The 27,791-nt window shown below is 42.2% G+C and overlaps 2 protein-coding genes across 6 annotated transcripts in view; one reads left to right on the top strand and one right to left on the bottom strand.

Annotated features, from left to right (window-relative positions):
* NT5DC1 (5'-nucleotidase domain containing 1) overlaps positions 1-27,791 on the bottom strand; it is a 140,448-nt gene that overhangs the window by 107,487 nt on the left and 5,170 nt on the right. For all 5 annotated transcript variants that reach the window (XR_006414308.1, XM_044426138.1, XM_044426147.1 and 2 more), the window contains exons 4-6: positions 27,562-27,668; positions 25,521-25,600; positions 21,305-21,386 (exon numbers count right to left, since the gene is read on the bottom strand). Coding sequence is in view for 4 of the 5 variants with exons in the window: in XM_044426138.1 (XP_044282073.1) it covers positions 21,305-21,386; positions 25,521-25,600; positions 27,562-27,668 (269 nt within the window). In the remaining variant the exon portion in view is untranslated. The remainder of the gene's footprint in view (positions 1-21,304; positions 21,387-25,520; positions 25,601-27,561; positions 27,669-27,791) is intronic.
* Positions 10,458-19,619, top strand: COL10A1 (collagen type X alpha 1 chain). Its single transcript, XM_044426117.1, has 2 exons — positions 10,458-10,605; positions 16,223-19,619. Exons 1-2 carry the CDS (start codon positions 10,458-10,460, stop codon positions 18,085-18,087), a joined length of 2,013 nt encoding a protein of 670 aa, XP_044282052.1. The 3' UTR covers positions 18,088-19,619.

Consider the following 27,791-nt stretch of genomic DNA (forward strand, 5'->3'; position numbering starts at 1 on the left):
TTTATTTAGAAATAATTTGAGATTGGTGAGGTATCCTATTAGTCCCACCAGACATTTCTCTTAGATGTTCTCAGCAGGATTCAGCAACGCGAATCCTGTAACATGGAGATCAATGCTACAGGCTCATCAGACAGAAAGTTTCTGAAATAAACCAAATGCTTACACTGTTACTTCCATGTTTATAGACAGGGCAAAGCATGTGCCTCCGTCATTTAAAGTATAACAAGAAAAAGGAGTTTTGGTCTACAATTAGGGTCCTGATGTACAAGGAATGAAAGGCTAGGAAGGCAGATATAGAACATAAACAACCACAGAGTTCTAAAATGTCATTTTAGTAAAGCAATCCTAAATCATAATTTGTCACTAAAAAAAACATGTTCAGACTCTAGCTTGTTCTGACACAAAAGACCCAAAACATTTTTTACCTGAGCACCTGTTTACATATTAGGAATCGTCCTTCATGAATCAGATGTTTGCCCAGGACCAGGTAGCAAGCAAATGAATGCTTGTATTTAGGCATGTCTGCTACCTGCTGAAGAAAAGTACATTTTGCAAAATAGCTGCTAAGTTGCTATGGAAGATTCCTCTAATTATGTGGTTTCTGAGGAAATATTTGAACCTTTTTACCTCTGCGGGGACTGGGATTAGGTCGTGCTCCTCCTACAGCCCCATTCAGAATCTCTTTGGAGGAGTGAAGGGAAGCAAGAAACTAGCTAGGAATACAAACAGATGAAAATGCTGATCTTTTTGTGGAACACAAAACTTACAACTTAAAATGAGAGCAGACTCTTTCCCCTATGAACCATTACTTATGCAGCAAGAAGCAACCTCAACTGCTCTGCCTCTGTTAGCTGAAAAGCAAAGGAAACTTGGCAAATGATGTAGTTGCTCGACCTCAGTTAATGCATGTAATGCAGAATGGACCACAATGGAAAGTGCAATGACATGAATTCTTGGGGAAATCATCTTGCTCTGCTTACAGGCCTGAATGACTCCTCCCCTGTGTTAACCTAGCTACTATCTGTTGCTTTTGTTGATCTGTTATTGTTTTGCTTTGTTTTAATGTCTAATGTAGTAACTGGTTTGGCTGTTTTTTAACTTGGTTTATTGGAAATACACTTTAGGGACAGAAAGACAGGATACACAAATAGAATTCATCTGTGCATGAACTGCTCAGAAAAAGTGGTGTCTATGCACATACCTACATGCTTTCTACAAAACGTCCATATCGAGCTACAGTTAACTCAGGAAGAAACAGTTCTAGTAAAGAGCAAAGTAGATTCTGAAAACCTAAGATCTGTCTACTCCTACGTGGGCTGCTCTGCAGCAGATGATGGATAGTTATGCTGCTACAAAGTAATTTTTCAGTTTTCCAAGCAATATTGGAACAGCAGTAATGTATCCATGTTTCTACTTGGCAGGTTAATGCTTAGTTGTGATTTAACCTTACAGATACCAGTGGAATTTTAAAACTTTTTTTTACTCTCTTGTGTCACTGGAAAGGGCTATATATTAAATTATTATAGGAGTGTATTTGTTTCTGAGTTTTTAGTCCCATCTTGTAAAATGCTGCTTTCCCACAATTGTGTCTCTATTGAAAAACCTGCAAAGATAAAGGGTATCTAGCTGTTGTCACAATCTGGAGAAGAAAGTCTGCTTGGTACTAGCTGCATGCACTAAGATTCTCCGGGCCAATCTTGACCATGCAATTGTTTGGATATAGATCCTGTAACACAGGCTCTAAGCAATAGCTGAAATCAAAATGTGAAAAGCAAAATGTGAAGGGGGCAGCCTCAAATGACTCCAACCAGGGCCTGCTGCCAAAGGTATGCATTTAGAATTGAAGAATTCCAAGTCCAGGAATTTGTTCTGCTGGCCGAAATGGAGCATAGACTAGCTGAATAAAATCCAGGACTGATCATCCCAAGCTTTCTTAATTTAGGCAATAAATGTAATGTTGGGCTCTTGCTGGGAGGATGGAGTCATGCAGTTGCTGGTATTGTTAAGCAAATATAAGTCAGAAGTCTTTGATGGTCTGCTGATAAGTACCCATAAATCTACCAACAGACCCAAATCTAATTTCTGTACTATGGCAATTTAACTCTAGTCTCATCAAAAGGAAGTGACATCACTAATCACACACACAAATAACAGCTCAGAATAACAGAGCAGGTCATTTTTCTACTAAATATCTCTAGGCTGTTATCAAGGGTGGTTACTGTTGGCCATTTGCCAGGGCCAGCCCCAGAGAGGGACACACCACACTGTTTCTCTTCTTTGCTGTTGAGGGGTGCTCACCTGCCTTCTCTGTGCAGAGAAGCTGTGCCAAGAGTGAGGACATGGGACAAAATCTTCCATTTACCTTGAACACGTTCCCTGAGCTTTTGTACAGATGGAGCCCAGAGGAGAACAGAAAGCAAATGGACTGCAGAGACAGCGGTAAGATGGATGTGGAACCCCCTAAAGGAGGGGACACACTAAGGTAAACTTGACAAGGGCTGCCAGTACTATTTCAGCACACTGCTGCCATCACAGGAAGGGCTGACACCTGGAAGAACTTTGTCTACCCCATGTATATATAACCACCAGTTTCCTTATTCCTGGAAGCCCAAATAGATATATTTAAGTAGGACGACTTGGTACATATTTAAAGAGCTCAGCAAACTTAAGTCACCACATTACATTTTTATAGGACTATAATGTGTCCATTATTTCAGCTAAAGCCACAAGCATCACAATTGACTATAAGCAATCCAGCAGCAGAAGCCTAGCTATACTTTGGGGCGTAACTGGGTAAAATAAATACCCTTGTACTAAATAAGCTGTATTGGTCAAGGCCCACCCTGAATGGCCACTCACATTATGCATTAAGTGCCAAAATAAACAAACCAGACTTTAACTGGATAATGAATCCAGGTTAACAACAATGTACAAGAATATACTACTATTTTATATATTCCAAATAGGAAATGTGTAACCTTAAAAATGATAAATACTAAATCAAGTAGTGATGGTTTACAACTATATTTCACTCCACCAAAAACAACACTCAACGCAGGGCAAAGCTTTCCATATTAGTCATGTATGGAAATCATCAATTTTTTGAGCTACACCTACAGGGAAAGCCTCCTACTCTAAAAAATAACTTCATAATTGTCCATCCATACAGGAGTCAGAATAAGGAAGACTAAAGTTCATGATCAGAACTTTGTTATTTCCAAGGAATGCCATCCATAACATGCCTCCTCCCTCTCCTCAAAGCACTAATGGATCCAGGGCTGCCTCCCATATATTATGGAATATAAATGTAGCAAAGGAAAACACTAGACAAACATGGTCCAGAACCAAAACAGCCCTACACCAATTGTTTTGCATCAGTATGCTTTTAGCATAGAGGAGATCCTAGGTTCAGTCACTAGTGAGACACTCCTGTCACTGGTCTTCAAGCACTAAAGACCAGGGAACCTCTGGACCTCACCCGGATCAGGGAAGGCCGGGTTCCCTTCTACAGTCGCAGGCTTCAGGAGAGATGGGGGAAAGAATCCTTGCTCCTTTTGATCACAGATAACAGTGGGGATTTCCCTCACTTGTTCACTTAGTGCATCCCTGGCTGAAGGGCTGGATGAAGGAGCCATGCTTTGCCTGATGCTTTGGTGCACATGCATTTTCCACAGTAGGAGAGAACAAACGTGGAGCAAAGCTGGATACGAAGAAGACTGTTCTGCTCTGCTGGGGGGATCCCTGGTGGAATAAATCTGGTCTGCCTCAGTCTCCCTCATTCTGGCCAAGGGGACTAAGCCAGCCTGGCTTTGCATGCACTGTGCCCTCCCCCGTAGGAAGATATCTCCAGGCGGTTCCAAAAAAATGTATACATATTTTAACCTTGCCGTAATCAGAAGTGTCTGGCGCAGATGGTAACCACTTTGAGCATCTCTTGTAATTGCAGAAGTCAAATGTGACTTGTATTCATCTTTTGTTATTAGTTTATATTAAGTATTACAATTTTAATACCGTTTTCCTTTCTTAAAATATGTATAACTTTAATGATTTCATTAAACAGACCTAATTTCTGCTAGTACCACAGATGAAAACTGTTTACATTGTTCTATTCTTATGTGGTCCTCTGAAAGCTGCATGACAGACAGAAGCATAATTAGAGCAGCTTCCCCCATCAATGCATCTTCATGCTGGATAAAATTATATCTCTATTAGATTTCTGTCCATCACATCGGTTCCAGATCCACAGAGGTCCTACAAGAGAGAAAAGTGGCAATGGTGCAGGGGAATAGCTGGCTTTCCACTGGTCACTGTGGAGCACAGCTGCCTAAGATTCTCAGTTGTATACAGCTGGCCCTCCACATTTTGGGGATTAGGGGTACATGGCCCCTGCGAAAGTAGAAATACCATAAATATCTCTAGCCCCCCATCCCAACCTTAATGCTTAACACTGTTGACCTTATGTGGTATGGATTGTTCTTTCCTCCTTCTCTCAGATCTTGGTCAGATCTAGCAGGCTTCTTCTTCTTCATTTGTTACCTTCTCATGTACTTATTTCCTGCCCTTCCTTTCACTCATCAGTGCCTTGTCTTTGCACCAAGGAAACACCACAGATTTCCTTCTCCAGATGGATGGGGCAAGCAAGCATGCTTCAGGGGCCCTCCCTGTCTACCCTTTGGCTTCCTCTCTCTCTATGGTGAAGCTGCAGAACTCCAAAAAACCCCCTTCATTTAATTATTGATGGCAAAATCGCCAATACTCAAATCTGCAAATGGTAAACCTGCAAAAGTCGAGGTTTGCCTGCATTTTGTTCCAAGAGTATTTTATTTATGAAATTTTGTGCTGGAAGAAAATGCAGAACCTAGCCTAAAGAACTCAAAATTTGAACTAAAAGAAGGTTTCTCCCACACCATATTTTTTCTTTTACCTTTTCCTTCCTTTCCTATCAGTTACAGTGATACACTGTCTATACAGACTTAAGTTGTGCTGGTGTAACTATGTCAAAATGTTATCAGAATATCATTCACAGGCATAACTTGCTTGTACCGGTGTAAAGGATTTAGTGAATACAGCACAAGTATAGTGTTATATTGTTAGTCCCATACATTTTCAGAAGAGATTATATATTGCAAGATGGACTGGGACTGACTTTATATAGTGCAATATTGTTTTACAAAAATTACTTGTTCAGGAAAAGAAGGTATTTCAGAAACTTGTAAAAAGGAAGCTAGACTTCGTATTGTAAAGGCTTTTTAATTTGGAAGAACGTTGCCTAATAAGTTCTTTTATGGGTGCTATTTTTAAGTGGCTATGGTGTACTTTAAATTACATGGTGTTACCAAATCAAATAGAGAGAGAGGGAAATGTTAAATGTACTTGTCCTATATATATATATTCACAAGTGTTTCATATTATATGCCAAATAATTTACCTCTGCCAATTTCTGCCACTTACACTTAGGGTAATGGATATTTTTAAAAGCTTTCTAGCAATCATAAACACAAACCACTTTGCAAACCCAAGTGTCTACAGGAAAATATTTATACCTGACTTTTATCTATGTACACAGAGTCTATTGGCAGTCAAGAATCATACTTTTTTTCAAGTGGGAAAGATGGGATGAGGTCTCCTTTAGTCAAGAATTATAACAGTCCCAAGTCTTCATCTATCCCAAGTACATAGCATGGAATGTAACATGTATGACTACAAACTGAGGCAAAAAAGCCATTCTCTTTCAGCTTATCCTTCCTAAGTCTTGTGCAGTACATTAAAAAATGTTAATGACATCTTTCATGACAAAGAATAATGGCATTTTCATGGTAGGGCCTTTTTTGTTGTGGCTTCCCATTTCTGAAACTTACAACTGAGGAAAGCTCTCCAGGCACACACTCCATTGTCTTTCAACATCATGTGAAAGAGGAGGGGTTTTTTGGTCCACCCTTGCTTTGGATGATGCTTTGTTTGACTCAAGCCACTTATCTGACTTTTAAATACTCTTGGTATTATTCTGTTACATTACACAATTATTTTTGGCTGCTCTATAATCTCAGAATTATGTAAACTGCAGATCTGAATGATGTTGCTTTTATTTTTTAAGGGACTTGCATAACAACACCAAAAAGAGTTCAAGTTGTGCTCAATGCACCATAGGCCTACTTATTTATTATTAGATTTATATCCTGCCTTTTTTCTTTTAAAGAACTCAAAGCAGCTTACATCATTCTGTTCCTCCTGCTTTCAATCTTATCCCCACGACAGTGAGGTAGATTGGACTGAGACTGGCCCAAAGTCACCCAGTTGGCTCCATGGCCAAGTGGGGACCAGAACTCAGATCATCTGAGTCCCAGTCCCATGCTTTTAACCACTACACTGCACTGGCTCTTTAGCAGACCTAGACTGCTAACAGAGCCTGGAAGATGGAGTGCAAGTACCAGGGCTAGTTAAAATATCTGGACACACTAGCCAGGAGGTCTCAAGCCATGTTCCAGGAAACTTCACGTTTCTTCAGTGCAATGTTTGGTAAGGGAAGATGTGTTTCCTTGAACGACAGCTTACAGAGCTACAGGGAACTCTTGTGTATGTGTGACTGGAGTGTACTCTCAGTTTGTGTGGCACAGCATGAGTGCTGTCAATTCAGGCAGTGCTATCTAAGATCTGTGCGCTAGAATATTCCCCATAGCCCTCTGTGATATGTAGGTGTTCCATGTAGTAACTACTAGCAAATATTGATGGTTTAAGACCTTAGGAAAAGCCATGTTGGATCTGACCAATGGTCCATCCAATCCAGCACTCTGCACCCATAATGGCAAACCAGTTGCCCAAAGGATCCCTTAAGCAGGATGGGTGCAGGAGTTTCACCTGTTGTCCGCTGCCGTATCACCGCTGATCATGGAGCAAAGCCCACAGCTAACAGGGCTAGCACCCATTCATACTTTACAAGTAGGTATGAGATTTTAGTCACTGTTCCAGGCAAAGTAGTAAAATGGCCTGAATCTCCTAAGCTTAAAGGGCCCTTCTCATCACACCCTGTTATGCTGTAGCTGCTCAAATCCCCCTTTGCCTGCTCCATACCCAACAACACTGCAAGTCATCTGCCTCTCTGTAGGCTTCATCTCTGTTCACCTTGCTACATGTCACACCTGGCCACTATGGAGACCGCTCCAGCAGCTGCTAGATCCTGCTGTTACAGCACAAGCAGAGACAAAGCTTAGAGTGCAACTTATTTCTTTTTTCATTTACGAGGGCTATCCTACACTCCTTCAAGAAAGGCTTGCAGTAATAGTAACTGCAGCAAATAAAAGCAAAAATCAAATGTAAACCAGATTGACACTACCACTGAATACCAACAATGCACTTGCTCCACATGAGGGGACTCTGCGCACTTGTTTCTGTTATCTGAAGTTACTGGTTCCTCAGGCACGTGGTTTGTGGCACGCTGTTTTGGACCTCAGTGTTCCAAACAACCTGCCTAGGATGGGCAGTGGTAAGACTAGCCCTGGCAACAGGATCAGAATTATAACCTGGAAGAGGAGCTAAGAGTAGAACCCTGCCCTCACTTACTAACTCTAGCATAGGATGTATTTAAAAGTATGGTCAAATATTCAAATAAGAAAAAACAGGTGCATTTTTAAAAGCAAGCAGTTGCTACAAATAGCAGTGAAGCCGTACAAATAATCCCACAATTCATGGACAAACCTACAATAGAAATACATTTATGTAAGATATTTGGCTCATTCCAGGGTAAGGAATGGGATAAATGAGGTCAACATGATTTTGTGTACCTTTTGCTTGACCAAATACTTGTATGACCACACACAGGGCGTTCATTTTTTTATTTTTTTGCTGTGAGGAAAACAATAAGCAACTATGCAGTATACACTACCAATACATTGTCTCCAAATACTGGCACCAACAACCACTCATTTCAGTTTTTGTGCAATAAAAAGCAAAAACTGGTTCAGCTTCCCCAACCTGGTGCCCTCCAGATGATAAGGGTTTCAGCCTCCATCAGTAACTCTAACATGGCCAGTAGTCAGGAGTACTCGCAGTGGGTGCACAAAACATCAGGAGAGCACCAGGCTGGGGAAAGCTGAACCTTGTAGGCGATGAGTTGCAACAAAAGGATTTGACTTGGCCAAGTGGCTTGAGCAGCCAGTAGAAGCTGCACAATGCCAAGTAGCAGACAAATCTCAGACAGTGATTGCAGCGACCAGCTGTGACACCCTGGTGCACCTGACACCTGTGAAATCTGGACCACGACGGCTGCTGGCTCCATTCATGCAATCTGTAGCCACATAACTGGGGCGGAGTGTTAGCATGACACCATCTCAGTCCTCACATGCAGTTCTCTTTGCAGATGTGGCATCCACTGCATGGAAGGTAAGGGGAGGTACCAGTTGAGGCAGTCATGGTCTCCGTACCCGGCATAGATTAAAAATCTGCATAAAACGTATGTACTTGCTTGTCTGACGCTACAGTCCAGAACAAGCTGAGCACTCAGGGAAGGACTAGATCTCTGGTTGTGAAGAGGAGAGGTCTTTCAGAATTGTATAACCAAACAATATGAGGCCCAAATGGGATCCTCCATACCCCACAGAATAGCTGTTGAATACGGCTGCACAAACATTGAAAAGGGGATTTCAACAATGCCATCATAATTATGTACTTAGTAGTAGAATCTAGGCCCTAGGAGCACTTTGATACATGCAGAACACCCCATTCAGTAAAGGAAATTCAGATGTGCAAAGAAATGGGAATGTGAAGCTGCTTTGGCTGTTAAAATGAAAGGCAACCATTTCCAAGCAATGTTGGATCAGGCCAAGGGTCCATCTACTCCAGCCCTGGGTTCACGCAATGGCCAAGCAGCTGCCCACAGGATCCCACAAGCAGTACACTGGTGCCTTCTTGCCCAAGTTCTTCTAATGGCACTATGGGACTTGGGATGTCCAGAGTCCAGTCCCCACTAGGCCATGAGGCTCCCTGGCTGACTTTGGGCCAGTCCCAGACTATCAGCCTAACTGATCTCTCAGGGTTTCTGTGAGGATAAAAAGGAAAGGAAGAGGAAGACTCTTTAAATTGCCTTGGTTTCCTTGTGAGAGGAAAAACTTTAGATTATAAATATAACAATAATAGATAAAGTAATAGAAGTAACCATTTTTCAGGAAAGCATTTGCAGTTGTATAAGATAAAAACTGGTTCTGTTTGAAATGAAAACTGAGATGCTCAAGGCAGAGTAATCTGTGACAGATGAGATTCTGAATTTGGTTTGGTACTGTGGTCAATGTTCTTTCAATACCGCAATTGCTCTTTTGCTGAAACATAATATGATATGGCATGTTGTATGCGCGTGTAAAACAGGCCATGATTTTTGGAATTGGAGAAAGCAAACATGAAAATATGAGAGAAATAATGGTTCATGCCTAAGTTGGGGCGCAAACTTACAAACTTACATTCTGCAGTCCCTTGCACATTGCTGACAACTTCTCCCCACTTTGTAGAACTGCCTGCTAAAACAACCAGTTAGAGAAATGTAGTGGTTTCCCCATCCCTGAGGAAATTAAATCAAAACACTTTTTCAGTTCCTTAAAAAAACTCATATTATTTGATGGTGAGTTATTCTTGTCCTAGTTCTAATACAGTGAAAATAAATTCATGAATGAGGGATATCATCTGAAATAATAAGAATAAAAACCTAACCTGGCACATGTCTGGCCAAGAAAACTTTCCACCATAATTAGCATGTTCCTGGTTTGAAGGCGGGGCTTCAGGAAAGTGCAACTTCATGTCAGCAACCCAAACAGTATAAATACTGCAGGATGATGCTGGAAACAACATCTCCTGCTCTGCACACCTGTGGCAGAGGGACCTCTGAGCCAAGACTGAAGTCTGCTCTACTGTACATTCATCATCCCACTAGAACCTGGTATGCTGCAATTCTATCTGGCTTGGCTTCCAATGCATTGAAGTGGGGCAGAGGTTTTCAGGTGCTCATTAGTGGCACCAAGCAGCGAATTCTAGTTGCAATTACTGAAGGCTTGCTTGTTGTACAGACAGAAGTTTCTGAAGGCTGTTACTTCAGGAGGAAAGAGGAGGACCCAGATCCTTCTTCTAGGAATGTTAATGGGCTTCTATAGGCATATAATACTGCAGCACCTAACAGCTGAGCATTTTTATTTCAGAACATTTTTGTAAAGCATTGCCACATGCTGTGGGGAAGCCTGAACATGCGATAAAATGGGACTAGATTTCTGATGCCTATTATGGCTTTTGCTTCTGTTTTGTTAAATGCACATTTAAAAACATGCAATTTGTTGTATCTATTAATTTGTAAAGCATGAAACTGGAGATGAGATTTATCTTCTTATTACAGCTCTTTGGGGGTGGCTAAAATCATAAACACAGCTTTCTGCAATGTAATGCATATATTTTTTCCTTCTTCAATGCAGGGTGGACTTAGAAATATGAAGTTGCAAATCTCCTTTCTGTTGATGCTGTTCCCCATGAGCATCATCTGTACTGGCGAAAGCTTTTATCCTGAACGGTATCAGCAACAATCCAGTGTCCCAGTGAAAGGGCCACCTTTCCTACCTTTCAGTGTAAAAAGCCATGGTAAGTAATGTTTTGTTTTTAAAAATATGGCCACCTATAGTTTTGTTGGGTATGTTGATTATGGTGCAGTGTAAACCAGGGTACTTATTATGAGCAGCTATTGTCTGGAGGTACAAAAAGTTGGTCTTGTGAGTGGGTAAGCTACAGATTTTCTTTTGGATATTTACTAAAATTATCACTGTAGAACTAACAGCCTACAGAAGAATAACATCAGAAGAATAATAGCAGGCAAGTGCACCTGGGTTTCAACTAACTGGAGCTGTTCCTTACTGCTCGAGAGTACACAGTGGGGCGGGCCTACTTCAGGAAACACGTGGGGGGCTGCATGCTTGAACGTTCTCCATGTGAGAAGTTCCTTGCGCAGTGCATATAAAACCAGAACATTAGGGATAACCTCCGAGATATGCTAGCTTTCCCTAGGAAGATTTCTTTTACAAGAGGAAAATCTCAGAACAGGTAGCCTTTCGGTTTTTCTGAGCAGATCTATCTGCCTTACATTAACAGATGAACACCAACATGATGCAGTTGAGGAGGTGTCGTAAGACACCGCAGCCCAGCAACCCACGTTCAAGGGCTTTTCAACTAATATTTAAGCAGTGGTAGTCCAGACTATACATGTTGCAAGCTAACTTTATATACTCAAACATTTTTAAGCTATCTTCCAAATGACCCAACTTCCACTAGGAAAGCAACAGAAAATGAATAGCACAATTCTGTAAGCCACTATCTCAGTAAATGAGTGTTTATTGACTATCTGATTTAGATTTCTGTTTCACTGAGTCGAAAGGGCTTGTACCCATGACCATATGAAATCTGATGCAGCAAGAAATTCACATTATTTTGATCTTTTAAAAAGGCTGAAATTGGAACTTAGAACATTACAGGATTTCAAATTATTAATTCAGCTTTACACAAATACAATGTCCTGAATTATAGGATAGGATAATGCCAAAATAGCAATATTTTATTGGAATAACCAGTATTTTAAACTTTAAGGAGCATGTGCTTTTAATGATCTTTCATATTCTTGCTGATTGAGTTCTGCCTTGTAATTTTAGCAGCAGTGCTGAAGGGTGTTTTTAGTGCAGAATTCAGTTCTTACTGAGATTTCCTAGTCGTGAAACCCACACTTTCTGAAATATACAGTGAAAACCTGCACTATAGATTTTTACTGACCTAATGGCAGTAAAAATTATTTTATTAGGAGGGACCTTAAAAGGAACTGCTCTGAGAAGTGTGGTTCTGTGAGGGGATCAAGAATGGGGTCTCCAAAGGGATGTTTCAGCATTCTTCTCATTGAATCACAATTTGCAGAGTTCTTCTGCTGTATGCCATAACAGTGAAACTGGTATAAAACCAGTACATATATTTGAGGGTAGAAGGACAGAGAGTCTTATTATTTTGGCTCAGGAATTATAATGGCTAGAACACACAGCACAATCCAGTCCTGGATGAAAAGGAAACCAATCATATAGATAAGAGGGTGGAACTACATCAAATGGACTTAAAGTTACAGAAAGGTAGATTTCTCTTGAATGTTGGGAGAAATGTCTTCCTTGCAAGAAAAATATCCTTGGAAGTGGCAATAGACTCCTCCTCACTGGAGGTCCTCAGGCAGAGTGCCAGCTATCCTGCACCAACTAGGGGATTGGACAAGCTACATGATACAGTAGCACAGGAATTCGATGCTTTGATGGCCCAGGAAGAATCAGTGCTGTTGCATCTCTCACACAGCTGAGACCATGCAAGAACTCATCCCAGTGCTGTTCAAACTGTGGCCCTTCAAAGTTTTGCCCTACAATTCTCATTCACCTTCACCATTGGCAATGCTGGCTAGGGCTGATGAAAGATGTAGTTGGGACTCATCCGTACCTATACTAAGCGTGTGACATGCCCCTAATCTGCAAATATTTTCAACTGAAATTAGGTGACATTCACATCCTAACAAACATGTTTAACAAGATTGTTCAGGCTCATTTCCCCTAAAACGGACATGGTTTCTTATCCACACCATTAAATGTTAATAAGAAGTGAATAAGGCACCCAATTTCATTAGTTCACAGCTCATCAGTCTGAGAACTAATGAAACAATTTAGTCAGGTAAGAGAAATGGTAGAATCTCTATTCCTTTACACTGTAGTAACTACACACTCTGCAAAAAGAAAACCTTAAGAGCTACATTTCCAGTCTAAGTAGCCATTCAATTTGAAAAGGTATACCAATTTAAAACATGAAAATTGAGCTTTTAAACATAATTGATATTCAGGAATTGTTTCCCAAGGATCCTGCAACATCATTCTTGGTATAACTATTCCCATTGATATAATAAGGGATTCCATGAAGTTTGAGTTACATACCTTGGGTTATTCAGTGAACTTATTCAAGGTCACTATCTTTCTTTATAAAAAGGTGAAGTTCATTTATCAGACTCCATATTTTTCCCCCTGAATTCACTTGTCCCAGGAAAATAAATAGCTACATTAAAACCATCTTCTTTTGCCAAGAGTTACTGACTCTTTGAGCATGTTAAATAAGTAAGATGGAAATTCAAATTAGTTAAGGGGTTCTTTATAGTCTGGTTGGTGCATTTCCAGACTGCTTAAAGACTTTTAGGCATTTTCACAAGAGATAAGTTTTACCAGCCTTCCCCAGCCTGCTGTTCTCCAGGTGCATTGGATCCCCCCCCCCCCCCCAATAGCTTGCTTCCATCCCCAGCAAAAGGATGAGGAAGGTTGGGTTCTATCCAGCCCATAAAAAATAACCAGGCTCCGACAGCTGAGAATTCTTAAAGTGTTCTGTGGATTACTGACACTTAAGAAGAGTTCTGAGATTTTTTTGCCCACTTCTTGCTGATAGTTGATGGTGACAGACCTTGAGATTTTTCACTCCTTATTTTACTCAGCTGAACCCCACTGTTTCTCAGCTGCTGGAAGAAATAAGCTAAGCAGGATAATGAAAGACCACAGCCCATCGGTGTGGAGTGATTTCTCTCTCAGCTCTGTGGAACTCCATGGTTCCACAGTTCATTTCTGCCATGCACCCACCAGGAAACCATAGGCAACCTGTGTTATTTCAGCCTCTGTACCTCACCTGCAGTGCACAGATACTCATACAGCTGTTGAGATGAGAGATGTTCAGAGGAACTAACATTTTGAAACACACTCTATAAAAGCACATGATCATTCACTATGTACAACATTTCTGCCTCGAAGTAAATTATGCATGGTTTTGGTAGCACATTTTGTTAGGGTCAAACATCTGTGTAGATTTCCTCTTTCCCATCAATGGAACGGAAAACTTTGTTTTTCAAAGTTCAGAAACAGAAAGGTATTACTGTATTTATCTCTCACACCACCTGCTTGAATCCCAGGATCATGAAAGGTCCATTTCTAAGTTACATTTGTTCAGACATGGGAGAATAACTAGTTTAATGCTTAATTATCAGGTGGACTCAAGACTCCACAAGTGTCTTACTGAAGTCATAGGTCTGTAGAGAAGCTGAATGCAGGCAAAAAAGGGGTTGCACAAAGCACATTCAGGTGCGGGCTGACAGGGGTGGGAACTGAAAAGAAACTCTTCCTCATTAGAAGCATGTAGCCATGGCATGGCAATGGGTAAAGTGCCCTTCGTGGCACCCAACAACCTGCTGCATCTCCCTGATCTCCCTGCTTTGCCTCTTAATAATTACTTTTTTATTTGAAGTACTCTTAGGCTGTTCTTCAGCCAAAAAGGCTCCCAGCGACTTATGTACGATCAATTAAATAAGACAGTCTCTGCCCACATGCTTGCAATCCAAAAAACACACATAATTGAATTAAAAAGTAATGGGGAAGGAAGTGGTAAAAAATAATTCTTTTAGCAGGGATGGTAGAGTGGAAATGCTTTCCCTCCCTCTCATCAGCCTCAGCTCAGCCTGCTGGAATGGCTGCCAGGGAATTAATGAATGCACTGAGCATCTGTCGGGGGAATGCAAAGTGGTCCGTTGGAAGGTGTGCTCTTCCAGATAAATGCCGCATAAATGATGACAGTGCAAACACTTACCCATTCTACAGGCTTCTTCAACATTAAATCTTACATTTATTTGGCTTGCTAATGGCAGTAAAATATACTGGTCCCAGGCTTACCTGAGGGGCTTGATTTGCTAAACACAGCTTTAGTTCTCTTGAGACCCCTGGCAAAAAGATTGCATCCTGTTCCACGGCATGCCAACAGATACCTTTATTAGTTCATTAATTTAAAAATGTGGCTATGTTTATATATTGTATCATCTAGCATTCAACAAGAATCTGCCTATTCCCAGAAGAGCAAGTGAAAGGAGTATCGGAAAATGTGGTGATTTCTAAATGGCCTTCGATTTTTCTGGAGCAAACATGTGGTTGAGTGGCTCCATCTGCTGGTTTACGAAACGCCACACAACCCACAAAGCAGTAGTTACCAAGACATAAAAAGTTGCTGCTCCAGTTTAAACCACCTAGGAATAGTCCAGCTCAAGTCAACTGAACTTTGGTTGTCCACTTTTCCTTCCCCAGTAACAGGATTACTCATTTAGCAGGGGTTAAATTACAATGTGAGGAACATGACTCACTCCGTAGGGCTTACTTCCAGATAAGGCTCCAATGCTATGCACACTTTCCTGGGAGTAAGCGCTAAAGAACTCAGAAGGACTTCCTCCTAGGTAACATGCCTAGAATTATTCTTCCAATTACTTACTCTTTGTCCTTGACTGTCTAAGGCTTTCCTTCCTTAACTTCATACATTGTAGAGATCCCAAGATGCACCACATCAACAAAGTATGATGAATGATGATAGCAATGGACTTATGGGCACTGTCTGCTTTTTTTATACAGTGAAATGCACAAGAACTCTTGGGAATGGCAGACATTTCCCTACAATTTTCTTTTCCTCTTTGTATACATTTTCCTTGTGTAAAGAGAAATTTCTCAAGGAATGTTATTCGGATCTGATTATATTCCACCCTTCCACACAAAGAGCCTAAGATGGCTGATAGTAATGCCGGTTGAACCATACCAACAGAAATGCATTATTTAGTGCAGTCTATCAAAATTCCAAAATCTACTGCCTTTCTTGGGGACTTTGTTTCTTATTAGAAAATACAGACAAATTCCACCCACAATGCATATTCTAATATTATGGGCAAAGCTTCTAAAATATGACCAATTCATAAAAATCATGAATAGATAGCATGAATGCTAGGTCTATCAATGTTAGCTAAAACAAAATGTTTAGAATTTAATTCCCCATAATTGGGATGTTTATAGTTTTAATTTAGGTTGCATTATTTAGAGTGTTCACCTTCTACCCATCAAACTTTGCTTGCTTCTGTTTCTCATGGTTAGAGAATTAGGATTTTATAAAATGTTAAACAAGAAGCTTGTGTGTGTGTGTGTGTGTGTGTGTAAGCAGAGCTGGCTCATTCCATTCAGTTGTTCACGTCAGATAAAAGGCAAACAATCTACTTACATTGCAATAAGCAAGGATTTAATATTCTATACTATGTTGCATTGCATTGTACTGTTATTTTTAAATGCTTATTTCAACTGGACATTTCTGAATCATTTAAGTCTTACAATCCACTAATTATTTTAATTTATTTTAGTTGTAGCAGCAAGGCCAGAACAAGGACCCGCTGGTCCAGCAGGCCCTCCAGGCCCAAGGGGACTACCGGGTCCTTCTGGAGCTCCAGGAAAACCAGGATACGGAAGCCAAGGACCACAAGGACCTCCAGGACCTCCAGGACCACCAGGACTTTCAGTCGCCGGAAAGCCAGGACTACCAGGCTTGCAAGGAAAACCAGGCAACCCAGGATTAACTGGTGAAAAAGGAGACATGGGCCCTGCAGGTCTCCCCGGGCCAAGAGGTCCCCCAGGAGCCCCTGGAGTTCCTGGTCCAGCTGGGATCTCTGTTGCTGGGAAACCAGGACTGCCAGGGGCACAAGGGCCAAGGGGTTTCCCTGGCGAGAAAGGTGACCCAGGCATTCCTGGTATAAATGGACAGAAGGGAGAAAATGGATATGGGGTTCCAGGTCGCCCAGGTGAAAGGGGTCTGCCAGGCCCACAGGGTCCTTCAGGACCCCCAGGACCTGCAGGAATAGGAAAGCATGGGGAAAAGGGACTTCCAGGTTACCCCGGTGCTAAAGGAAACCCGGGTTTACCGGGTACCCCAGGACCAGCTGGCATCCCAGGTCCCCAAGGTCCTCCTGGGGAACCCGGACAGCCAGGAATAGGCAAACCTGGACCAGTTGGGCCAGTAGGATTACCAGGAAGTCCCGGACCAAAAGGCCTTCCAGGTCCCTCAGGCTTGCCTGGGCCCTCTGGACTCCCAGGATTTGGAAAGCCTGGGTTGCCAGGAATGCAGGGTAACAGAGGACCTGAAGGCCTCCCTGGTACCCCAGGAGCAAAGGGAGAACAAGGCCCAGCTGGTGCTCCAGGAGAACCAGGGCCCATTGGACCAGTTGGAAATATGGGCCCTCAAGGACCCAGGGGTGCAGCTGGAGAAAATGGCATTCCAGGGCTGAAGGGTGAAAGAGGCCCTGCAGGTCCAGCTGGGTTGCCAGGTGTTAAAGGGGAGAGGGGTCTAGCAGGATTAGATGGCAAATCTGGGCAGCCGGGAGAACCAGGACTTCCTGGCCCAAAAGGATATCCAGGTTTGCCAGGTCCTAAAGGGGATCCAGGTCTTGCCGGGTCACCTGGCTTACCTGGACCAATGGGTTCTCCGGGACTTAAAGGAGCAGCAGGTATCAATGGTGAGCCAGGTCCAAGAGGTCCATCTGGAATACCAGGTTCAAGAGGACCAGTTGGTCCTCCAGGGATCCCAGGATTTCCTGGCAGTAAAGGAGAACCAGGAGCACCAGGACTACCAGGCCCAGCTGGCATCTCTACAAAGGGTTCAGATGGACCTATGGGTCCTCCTGGACCTATGGGTCCCAAAGGCCACAACGGAGAGCCTGGATTGCCAGGTCCCCCTGGTCCCCCAGGTCCCCCCGGAGAAGCAGCAGTCCCACAAGGCCAGGCCCTGGCAGGACTGCCTGTTATGAAAGCAGGTACAGTCCAAGGCCTAACTGGCATGCCAGTGTCAGCTTTCACTGTCATTCTTTCCCAAGCATACCCTTTAGCAGCTTCCCCTATCAAGTTTGATAAAATTCTGTACAATAGGCAACAGCACTACGACCCCAGGTCAGGCATCTTTACTTGCAGGATTCCAGGACTCTACTATTTTGCTTACCATGTCCATGTGAAAGGAACACATGTTTGGGTTGGCTTGTACAAAAATGGCTCCCCCATCATGTACACTTTTGATGAGTACAAGAAAGGATACCTTGACCAGGCTTCTGGTAGTGCTGTTGTGGACCTCATGGAGAATGACCAGGTCTGGTTACAGCTGCCCAACAAAGAAACAAATGGCTTGTTCTCTTCAGAGTATGTTCATTCTTCCTTCTCAGGTTTCTTATTTGCACAAATATAACATACCATTTTTTAAAAATGGTATCTTGGTATGTGTGTTTCTACTGCTAGATGTCCAACAGAGACTAGCTAAAGAAAATCTGAACATTAAATTAAACTTCTAAGAAAAACGCTGCATGATGCATATCGTAGGTGCTCTTTTTAAAAGACATTTTAAAAGATAATTTAATTATTCACAAACTATAATCCTATGTTAATATATCACACAGAAATGTATTTTATCTGCCGAAATAGTGAAATGTTAATTATAATTACCAAGATTAGGTATCATGAAAGGGGTATCATTACCTAGTCTTATATAAGCTTTCTCATTCATTGATATGAGTAGAAAGGAAGTATTTTAATGTTGCCATTCTCATGCTTGAATAATTTGAATAACAAGAAGGGTAACAATTTCAGATTCAATGGGTGTAGGAATACAGTCTAGTATAAACCACTTTCCTGCTTTCAGAAACTATTATCATAGTCAAAAGAGGTTGAAACACACAAAGAGTCAGAAAGACTACAAAGTTCTCTTTTGAAATCAGGAGCTCCAACTTATGTGGAACAATGTTTAGAACAGAGTGGAACAGAGATTGCAATTATCACTGACTAGTTCATGGGAAGCTCATATTCATTATGAATTATGAACTTTTTCCCAATGAGTAATTAAACCAATGATGCATTCAAATTTATATAGTAACATTAAATAAGGTTCCAGATACATTAGCTTGGTATGGCTTGGTTCTGTCAGCAGTTTCTATTACAAGAAAAATATACAATGAAGTAGTGTTGAAGCCTTTAAACACTTAAATATATTAGGATAACCCGGATGCTGGTAAATGTTTTGTCATCAGCTGCATCTTGACTAAAAACCCGACTCAAAAGACCAGGAATGCTCATGGCAACATGCTCTAAATTAGGTCATCGGTCACCTCACAGAGCCACACATTGGCCCCAGTCCAGATAGAACGATTATTCACATGCAAAAGCTATGTGCATGAGTGGGAATGTACAGCTCTTCTCGTATTGCAAGATGAATGCAGTCAAGTGCAACACCAACCAGATGAGCAGTGCTGTTTGGATGGGAACGGCCATCCCGAGGCACGGCTGCACCCCACATGGGGGGCTGCTTCTGTAGGTGAATCTTTCTTGCTGGCTACTATTGTGTGACCATGCTTATTGCATGCACATTTCATGCTAACTGGATAGAATACCCACTCCCTTTTACTGGTATGGCTGGAGGTAAAGGATTATTTAACTCAACTGACTTGACAAAGTAATTTATATAGCTACCCTTTACAGAAATCTGTCTTTTCATGGCAGATAATGATATGCATCAGATATAGAAACTGTATTATTTATGTTAATTTTATACTATGGTACTTGTACAATTGTTCAGCTAAGGCACAATTCTATGCAAGTTTAGACAGAAAAAAGGCATACAACTCCCAATATTACTTGCTGGGGCATGCTGGGAATTGTAGGCCACTTTTCTTTCTAAAATTTCATAGATTGTACCCTTCTGTACCAATATAGGACCATTTAGCATTGTTTAAGTTAATATTTCATCTGACATAATGCTCTGTGGTGAAACCAACATAGATGTTCTTTATGATATTCATTTTAACTAGCATTTCACATACTGTTCTACACATGTCTAGTTGTGCTGATCAACCTTGTTTTTAAAATCTGTGTGAATAAAAAGTGATACATACATTTCTCTTTGCCTCTTATACTTAATTCCTTTTATCTTATTTCTTGGAATTTTTGTGTGGGGAAGTTATTGCTATTTTCCTGTATGACAAAGCTAGCAAGGATGCCTACATGAGACACAGAAAAAATATATATTGCACTGCTGAATTCCTTCTGTTGAAACAACAGCCAGTCGTGACTTTAATGGGCTAGTTAAAAAGCCATTCTGAAAGCAAAATAAAATCACTCTCAAAAGGGACAATAGTACTGCAAGGATAATCTTAACATCAAGGATACTACTTCTTCACCTCCACATGGGCTACATTCTTTAAACCCACTGTCTTGAAAATACTAGAAGGAAGGAGGGAGGGAGACCCATCTGTACAAGCAGATTTATGCACAGAAATGCAAATATGATTCCACATCTATACCATGTGAGGCTTCAGTGCCAAAGTCTTGGTATTTTTATTTGCATTTTGACTTCATACTGTAAACACTCTGGGGAATTTCTGAAGGGCAAGGCAAATACATCTATAATAAACAGAAATAGCCTAGAGTGGAGATGTTCCCTCTCCCTGAGTGGAAAGGCCTGGGATAGCTGTTGTAAATTACAACTGCCACGGCCATCAGCATTCTTCTGGCACATTGTTCATACACACTGACTCGTAACACCTACATTTTATGACAGGATGAGGTGTCACTATGAGCATCCTCACTTCCATGTAGGTTGGGAATCCTTCGTTATTTTGAAGAGCGTTCTTGGGCACGCCTCTTTCAACCCACATGTGGGCATTGCAGAAATAGGCTTTCACCCCTTTAGTTGCCTTGTTCTTTGTGGCAACCTGCACTGCCATGCGGTCGGCTCAACCCTGGATGGAGTTCAGGCTAGAAACACAGAACTCCTATCCTGCACTATATAAAATGAGGGCAGGAAATGTGCATTTACAAGAAAGAAAAGGAATAGAGAGGAACGGATATATTCAACTTTCCTGCAAATCAGTTTTCCTTGCAGCTTCCCCATCCCATCTCCTCCTTTCTTAGACTGCCTCTGAACTCAGTTTCTCAGTCAAGTGAAAAGCAGCAGCAGGGAATGCTTAAGAGGCCCTAAGGTATCTGCTTCCCTTTTGCAAATGCCCCTCCTGACACTTTAGATAGATACAGGACTGGGATTCCCAAGTTTGCACCAAACATAATTTTTTTTTCATATTAAACCAAGCTGCATTTCACCTAAAAAGTCCAGCTCTTTTTTTTTTTCATTTGCATTGCAATCTATACAATGCAATAAGTCTGTCTTGAGTTCAAAGGGAAACAAGCATAAGATTGCAGGCTCAATCACACATCAAGAACTCAAACAACTGCATCTCCTGTAGAAGCAGCAGTTAACTACAACACATTATGAAACGAGTGCAACAATTACAGTTCAGGTAACATAACCATATTTTAAGATCAGAAAGTGCTTCTCAAAAGTTCGAACTCCCTCCAGTCATAAAGAATCTGCTGTGGTATAAAACACCAGCTTTAAAAATGACAAAGTATTCACTCACCTTTAAAAGCAGATGTTTTATAATTATACTGTATGGCAGCAACCATATCCTTCCAGAAATCATACTTTTGTCTAGGACTGTGCTATAAAATAAAAAGAACTCTGTGAGCATCTTTAATCTTAAGTGACTTCGAATGTTAAAAGAACAAAAATTCTGCATTTTACAAGTGGGATCTGCAGCAAAATGTTGCTGCATGGAATGCTCCCGTTCGAGATGCCAGCCAGCCAGCCAGCCATGCTCTCTTCCAGGAAACTCCACTGCATTCCTCCCTATCCACCCCCCCCATGTGAGTCAGATGGCATTTCTTATGCTGTGTCATCACTGAGATGTTTTCGAATGTTTCCCTCTCACCCTTAAAGCTTTATTGCATTTCTGCAAACCTTGGGCTTCTTCCAGGCCTGCAGATACCTCTTGTATAGGGATGGCACCATTCTACATAAGTGCATTTGAGAATGAGTTCTCTATTGATATATATGATAGAATCGGTGTTGTGTGGTGGTTAGAGTTGGGCTGGGGACCTGGGAAAGCAGAGTTCTAGTCTCTATTCACTCATGAAGCACGCTGGGTGACCTTGGGGCCAGTTATTCATGCTCAGCCTAACCTTCTTTACAGGTCTGCTGTTATGAGAATAAAATGGAGCTATGCACACTGCCTTGGTTACCTTGCAAGAGGAAAAAAAGTGGTATAGGTGTGTGTGTGTGTGTTGTTGTGGTAGGAGTAGTATTAGTACTATTGAACAGCTGTGGCTGGGTCCAGCCGAGAGGCACTATGAGGCGGAATGAACTGTTAGGCTTCAGACCGCAGGAGCTGTGTTCCATATTTGAACGCTTTAAAAAATTGCTTCAAAGAAAGAACTAGGGAATAAGAAAGGGATGTTCTGACCTGGCACCTGCTATGCTGATTTTCTATTTAAGGGGGCTTGTAATGTAAGGCAGTGGCAAAAATGCAGTTTTCCTTCAGCAGTCTGAAATGGCATCGTCTATTCTCCTCTCCACTTGTGTGTAGACCAGGCTTGAGAAAAGGACACAAAGAAAGGAAACGGAGTGGAAAGGGATTCAGGCAGGCAGGATTCATGCCTAAGACACAGACCCAAGCAGGGGCCCAAAAACTAGAGCACCCCAACTTTTCCCGCTGGGCCCTGCGGGCAGAGGCTTGGCCTCTCTTTCTTTACTGCTGCATCCTGCTCTAATGGATGGTGAGCAGGAGGAAGCAAGAAGATGCAGGGAGAAGCACCTGCAGTTGCCCCTGCCCTGGCTCACCCCTTTCTGCCTATCAAGCCAAGCACTCAGCAATGATGGAAAGGAGGCGGAGCAGCAGGAGCAGCTGGTGACGACGGCGGTAAGAAGGCAGGTCCACTAAGGGAAGGGGCCTGGGAAGAGTGTCCGGCCCAAAAGCCAGAGTCAGCACAGCAGACAGGCATGCGAGTTCAGCTGAGGCATTAACCAGCACGGACACACAATGCCGCCTTTCCCGTATTCGTTTTCAGCCGACCTTGAAGCAAAAGAATATAATTGATCCTGAGACACTGAAATGTACAGATCTTTCTGCATCACTGATTTTGGTTTTTGCAGCTCTTTGTTGCTATATATTTATAAAGTATTTCACTGCAAAATCTGCAACTAAAATGACAGGCTGATTTTTTTACAGAACGGATTATTTTATTTTTATTTTATTTATTTTTTCGATTTATATCCTGCCTTTCTCCTACAAAGGGTTCAAGGCAGCTTGCATCTCCTCCTCCATCTTATCCCCACAACAACAACCCTGTGAGGTAGGTTGGGCTGAGAGTCTGTGACTGGCCCAAAGTCACCCAGTTGGCTCCATGGCTGAGCGGGGACTAGAACCCTGGTCGTCTGAGTCCCAGTCCCATGCTCTTCACCACTACGCCACACTGGCTCTCTGTAATCAATTAATCACCAGCATCACTGGGTCACACAAGTGCTTCAGCTTTTGCTTTTCATTTAAACTAATCAGTTAGCAATGGAGTTGTTCCAATAAATGCACTTGTGATGTGCCTACGAGTATTATCAAAGCTTTGCTTATACAGTATAGACCTACGGAGGTGGTGAAATCTGCGTGCCTGTCTAAAGAAATACGAAAGCTCTTTTAAACACAGAGGTGGGATTACAAAGTTGGAAGCCTTCCCTCAACAGACACAACCACTTCCATTTGCCCCAGACACCAGGAACCAGGCCAAACTCAGGCAGGAAAAAGTGTATGGGCCTCAGTAACTGAACCTTCCTGCTGTACAACCTTGGTATTCAACTTCACCCTGGCTGAGCATCTAGCAAGTACCCCATGCCAGCAGGGGGCTCCCATAAAAGGGACCCCTGAATTGCCTCCTCTTCCCACTGCAACCTGTTTGCCATCGTCATCTTGCTCTGGCCCACGTGACAATGGTGGCAAGAAGGAAGGAACAGCAGCAAATGCGTCTGCCAGTCTGTTCCCTGGCTGTCTGCCTGGCAAGTGAACAGCAGAGCGCATCGGTGCCGGAGCGGAAGAGCAGCAGCTGGTAAGAGGGCAGATTAGCTGAGAGAAGGAGGGCCCAGGCCATCTGGAGCCAGCACGGCTTCCACTCCTTGGACTTGCTTTTCCCTCCTAAGTGTTCCAGGTTATTTACACCAGAGCAGTGAGGGAGGGTTATTTAGTTAGTGTGTGCCCCTCCACAGAGGAAGAAGCGGCGAGCACAGCATACAGAGGAGATGCCGGGCCTCTGCTGGAGGACCGCTCTTCCGATGGAGCTCCTGGGGACAGCCTCCAAGGTCTGCCGAGCCAGAACTGGCAACAACACCGCTCTTCAGTGCTGGTGCCTTGTTCCCTGGCCCTTGCCCTCAGATTCCTGCCTGACTCTGCTTCTGGACTGTGTCAGACCAATAAACATGCCTCAATCCCGATCCGGACTAACCCCCCACCTGCCTGCCAGCCTGCCCCTTTACTGGCGAAGACCTTTTTATTCAAACATTATTTTAATTGTTAATATTATTTATTTATTTTATTCTTTGGCCAGGGTGACTTAATTTATACTGTTAAATTATATTGTTTTATATTATGTTATTTATTTATCATTGTGAGCTGCCCCAAGGCTTCGGTGAATGGGGCGGCATAGAAGTTCCCTACATACATACATACATACATACATACATACATACATACATAAAACTGGACCAAAGCCCTGGAGCTTGACTCTTTGCCTGTGCTGCCCTGCTGCTGTTTGGACTGCCCTTAACTTCTTAATGGCGTCTTGGGCTGCCCTTAAGTCTGTTTCAGTCCAAGGAAGACCACAAATCACATAAAGCAGTTTTCTTTTTCCCCTCTGCAAAGCTTTCAAAGCGAGTCTATGAGTAGATTTATATGTGGCCTGTCAACTATGGAAGATGTTGATGCAGGAAACAGGGAGAAAGACAGTATGAAAAGGCCGGTTCAAGTGACTCGTGCAGTCTGCAGAGGGCATGGGGCAGAGTAGGAGGGGAATGGGCCTGTGTAAACCCCGTTCGACAGGCACGATATATGTAACTAAGTCTCATTTCCTCATTTATATCTGAAGAAGCTGCAGCGTGGGTAGTGTACCAGCCTCAGGAAAGATGTGCACTTGTACACAAGAGTTCACTCGATACCCTAGGATTCAAGCTAATTCGCACAATTTTGAAACAAGAATCTGAGCCCTGCAGTATGTTGCCACTCACATCTACCTAGATTCAAGCAAGATGTGATATTAGATACAGCTTTGAATTTCATCTGCTTGCTTTTTTTTTTCCTTCCAAAACATGCCATGGGAGGGCGGAAGGATAGTGATCATTATCAGGACTGTAGCAGACAGTTTCCATATTCTTACCAGAAACAATGGAGGAAAGCGGTTATGTTCCCCTTTCCGAAATCTGCAGTCTTGATAATTATCACCCCTACAACCACCATACGCATTTTAAAGAAACACATATTTAAATGCAAATACATACTTAACATCGTGTCAAATATCCTATGGTGGCCTTAGGCCACCATTTGGACATCTTCTTTGCACTTATATACGTTTTTCAACAGTTATTCACCTTATGATTACCCCTGCACAACATCTTTATTGCCTTTCAAAAAATATATAAAGTTCCTCCAAACATAAAATTCAATTTGCAGCATATAATGCAGGAGCAGGGTAAGGATCAAATGAAACAGCAACACAGCAAAAATCGTAAGAATGTTCTTTAATTGGATTGTAAAGACTTACCTTGTTTAAACCATCCACAATCCGTGCACAAAGAAGTGCCCCTGGTAGATCAAAATAATTGTCATAGGCATAAAATTTGGCTGCAAAGAACAAAAGAATTGGAACACTGCATTAGATATTGTTGGGAAACTACACCTTTCATCATTTTTCAGGAAAATATGAACATTAGAACTCCTTACTGAACCTTTGGAAAGATTTTTTTCTCTAAAAAACTGGTGCCCAGAGCTCTGTAAGATTGTGGGTCTGTTTTACTTTTTGCCCATTTTTGCTCCTGCACCTTTAACAGCAAATTAACCTGCAGACACTCACATGTCACACAGTCTGCATCATGGAAGCAATCCAGAGCTAGAACAAACCCTACTGAAGGAAGGCACACCATCCCTCTAAATCACTTTCCTGATTGCTGAACTCTATTTAGCATCAAGAAGTCTCTCCTAATGTTTAACCAAAATCTACACTCGTGTAACTCAAGGCCATTAGGTCTAGTCCTGCTCTCTGGGAGTCTCAGTCCTCTTCTCTGTGGCAACTTTTCAGCCATAGGCAGTGAATTATCATGCCCCCTCATTCTCCTTTTCTCCACATCCATTCCCCTCTCCCCTCAATTGCTCATCATAGGACTTGTTTTCCATAATCAACCTGTTCCATTAGGAACCTATTTTATTTTCAAATCAACAGCTTTGTCTGTTGATTTAGAAAGCCAGTGTAGTACTTCAACTAAAATATCCAAGCTAGATTGGGAAGATCCAGGTTCAAATCTCTGCTTAGGCATGAAGCTCACTGCCCCCCACCCCCCAAAACAGTTAGTCTAATCATCATCATCACTGGATTGTTAGAAGAATAAAAGAGCAGAATGGACTATGTAATCAATAGTATATCATGAGATTCTCGGGGGAGAGGCAGGATAAAAAAATATGGTAAACTTTCAGTAGATCAAGCTATTGCTCAAGATAGATGAGCAGTTCAGTCCCCCTTCCCCCATTTTTTATAAGTGTTTCCACTTCAGGCATACTTAAACCCCAGAGTGCCTTAGACTGTGTATTAATCAAGCTCCCGATTTAAGTAGCCTTTAAGTAGCTTAGGTACTTGGGAATACACTCTGCACCTCACATGTGAAGTAAGTAATCCAGGATGCACTGAAAATTAATGCAGTTCCTAATTTCAGCCTTGTAGCTAGTGTGTAAATAACATAAAACGACTGAGATGCAGTCTTAAACTCCTCTTTGGAGAGGGAAATGTAAACATCATGTTTAGAGTCTAATCCCTTCATGAGTAAAAACCAAACTAGACATCAGGTTCAACACTTCTTCCAAATTTTTCTTGTCTCCCCACTGAAAGCAACTACTGTGGGCTGATCTGGATGAGGGGGGCAGTTTCTTTCCCCCAGAATACTTTTGTCTCAATCACTCCCCACCCCACCAGTGCAGATCACTTTCCCTCTCAAGTATAAGGAAGGTGCGCGCCTCCAAGTTCAGCTGGCTCCTCACTCAGGCCTTCTCTCAACAAGCGAAGCTTGTGGGAAGAGCCAGGTGAGAGGCATGACACTGGGGGCAAAGGCAGCAGCACTGCTCTACCATGCTTTAATCCAAAGAGAATAATTGGATTATTATTGAGATAATAATAATAATAATAAACCATGAGATCAGCGGGAGAGGCCCTTCTCCGGGAACCCTCCATGAAAGAAATTAGGAGGGTAGGTACTCGGAGGAGGGCTTTCTCTGCGGTGGCGCCCAATCTATGGAATGTGCTCCACAGAGAGGTCCGCCTGGCGCCATCGTTATTTGTTTTTTGGCGCCAGGCGAAGACCTTTTAAGCGTCATTTTAATTGTTAATATTATTTGCTTATTTTATCTGGCCAGGGCAACTTATTTTATATTGTTATTTCTTGTATTTTAATTTATGTTGTGAGCTGCCCTGAGGCTTCGGCGAATGGGGCGGCATAGAAATGTTTTAATAAATAAATAAATAAATAAATAAATAAAATAATGCCAAAGAAATCTGATCATGTCTAAATGGGCCCTAAGACTGTTGAGAAACCAAATACCTGAACGAGAAACCATTCCACTTAATGTCTTGAAGTGCCTCCATTCCCTCCTTCCATATGTCTCCAGAATTTCTTCAGGGGTCATCTGTTTTGTACCATGACTTGCCCTGTCGGACACATGCATGTGCCGAGAAATAAAGGCACGGATGTTACTCAAAATTCAGAACTTTGCATCATTTCCCCTCCTCCAATGACAATATCGTACTTCTACACAACACCTATCAAGATAT

The sequence above is a fragment of the Varanus komodoensis genome, unplaced genomic scaffold, assembly GCF_004798865.1.
Source record: "Varanus komodoensis strain SLA01 unplaced genomic scaffold, ASM479886v1 scaffold1, whole genome shotgun sequence".
Taxonomy (NCBI): Eukaryota; Metazoa; Chordata; class Lepidosauria; order Squamata; family Varanidae; genus Varanus; species Varanus komodoensis.

Excerpts from the sequence above, each read along its gene's own strand:
- COL10A1 (XM_044426117.1), top strand. The coding sequence starts at position 10,458 with ATGAAGTTGCAAATCTCCTTTCTGTTGATGCTGTTCCCCATGAGCATC. Across the intron at positions 10,606-16,222 it reads TTTCAGTGTAAAAAGCCATG|TTGTAGCAGCAAGGCCAGAA; the intron begins GTAAGTAATGTT and ends AATTTATTTTAG.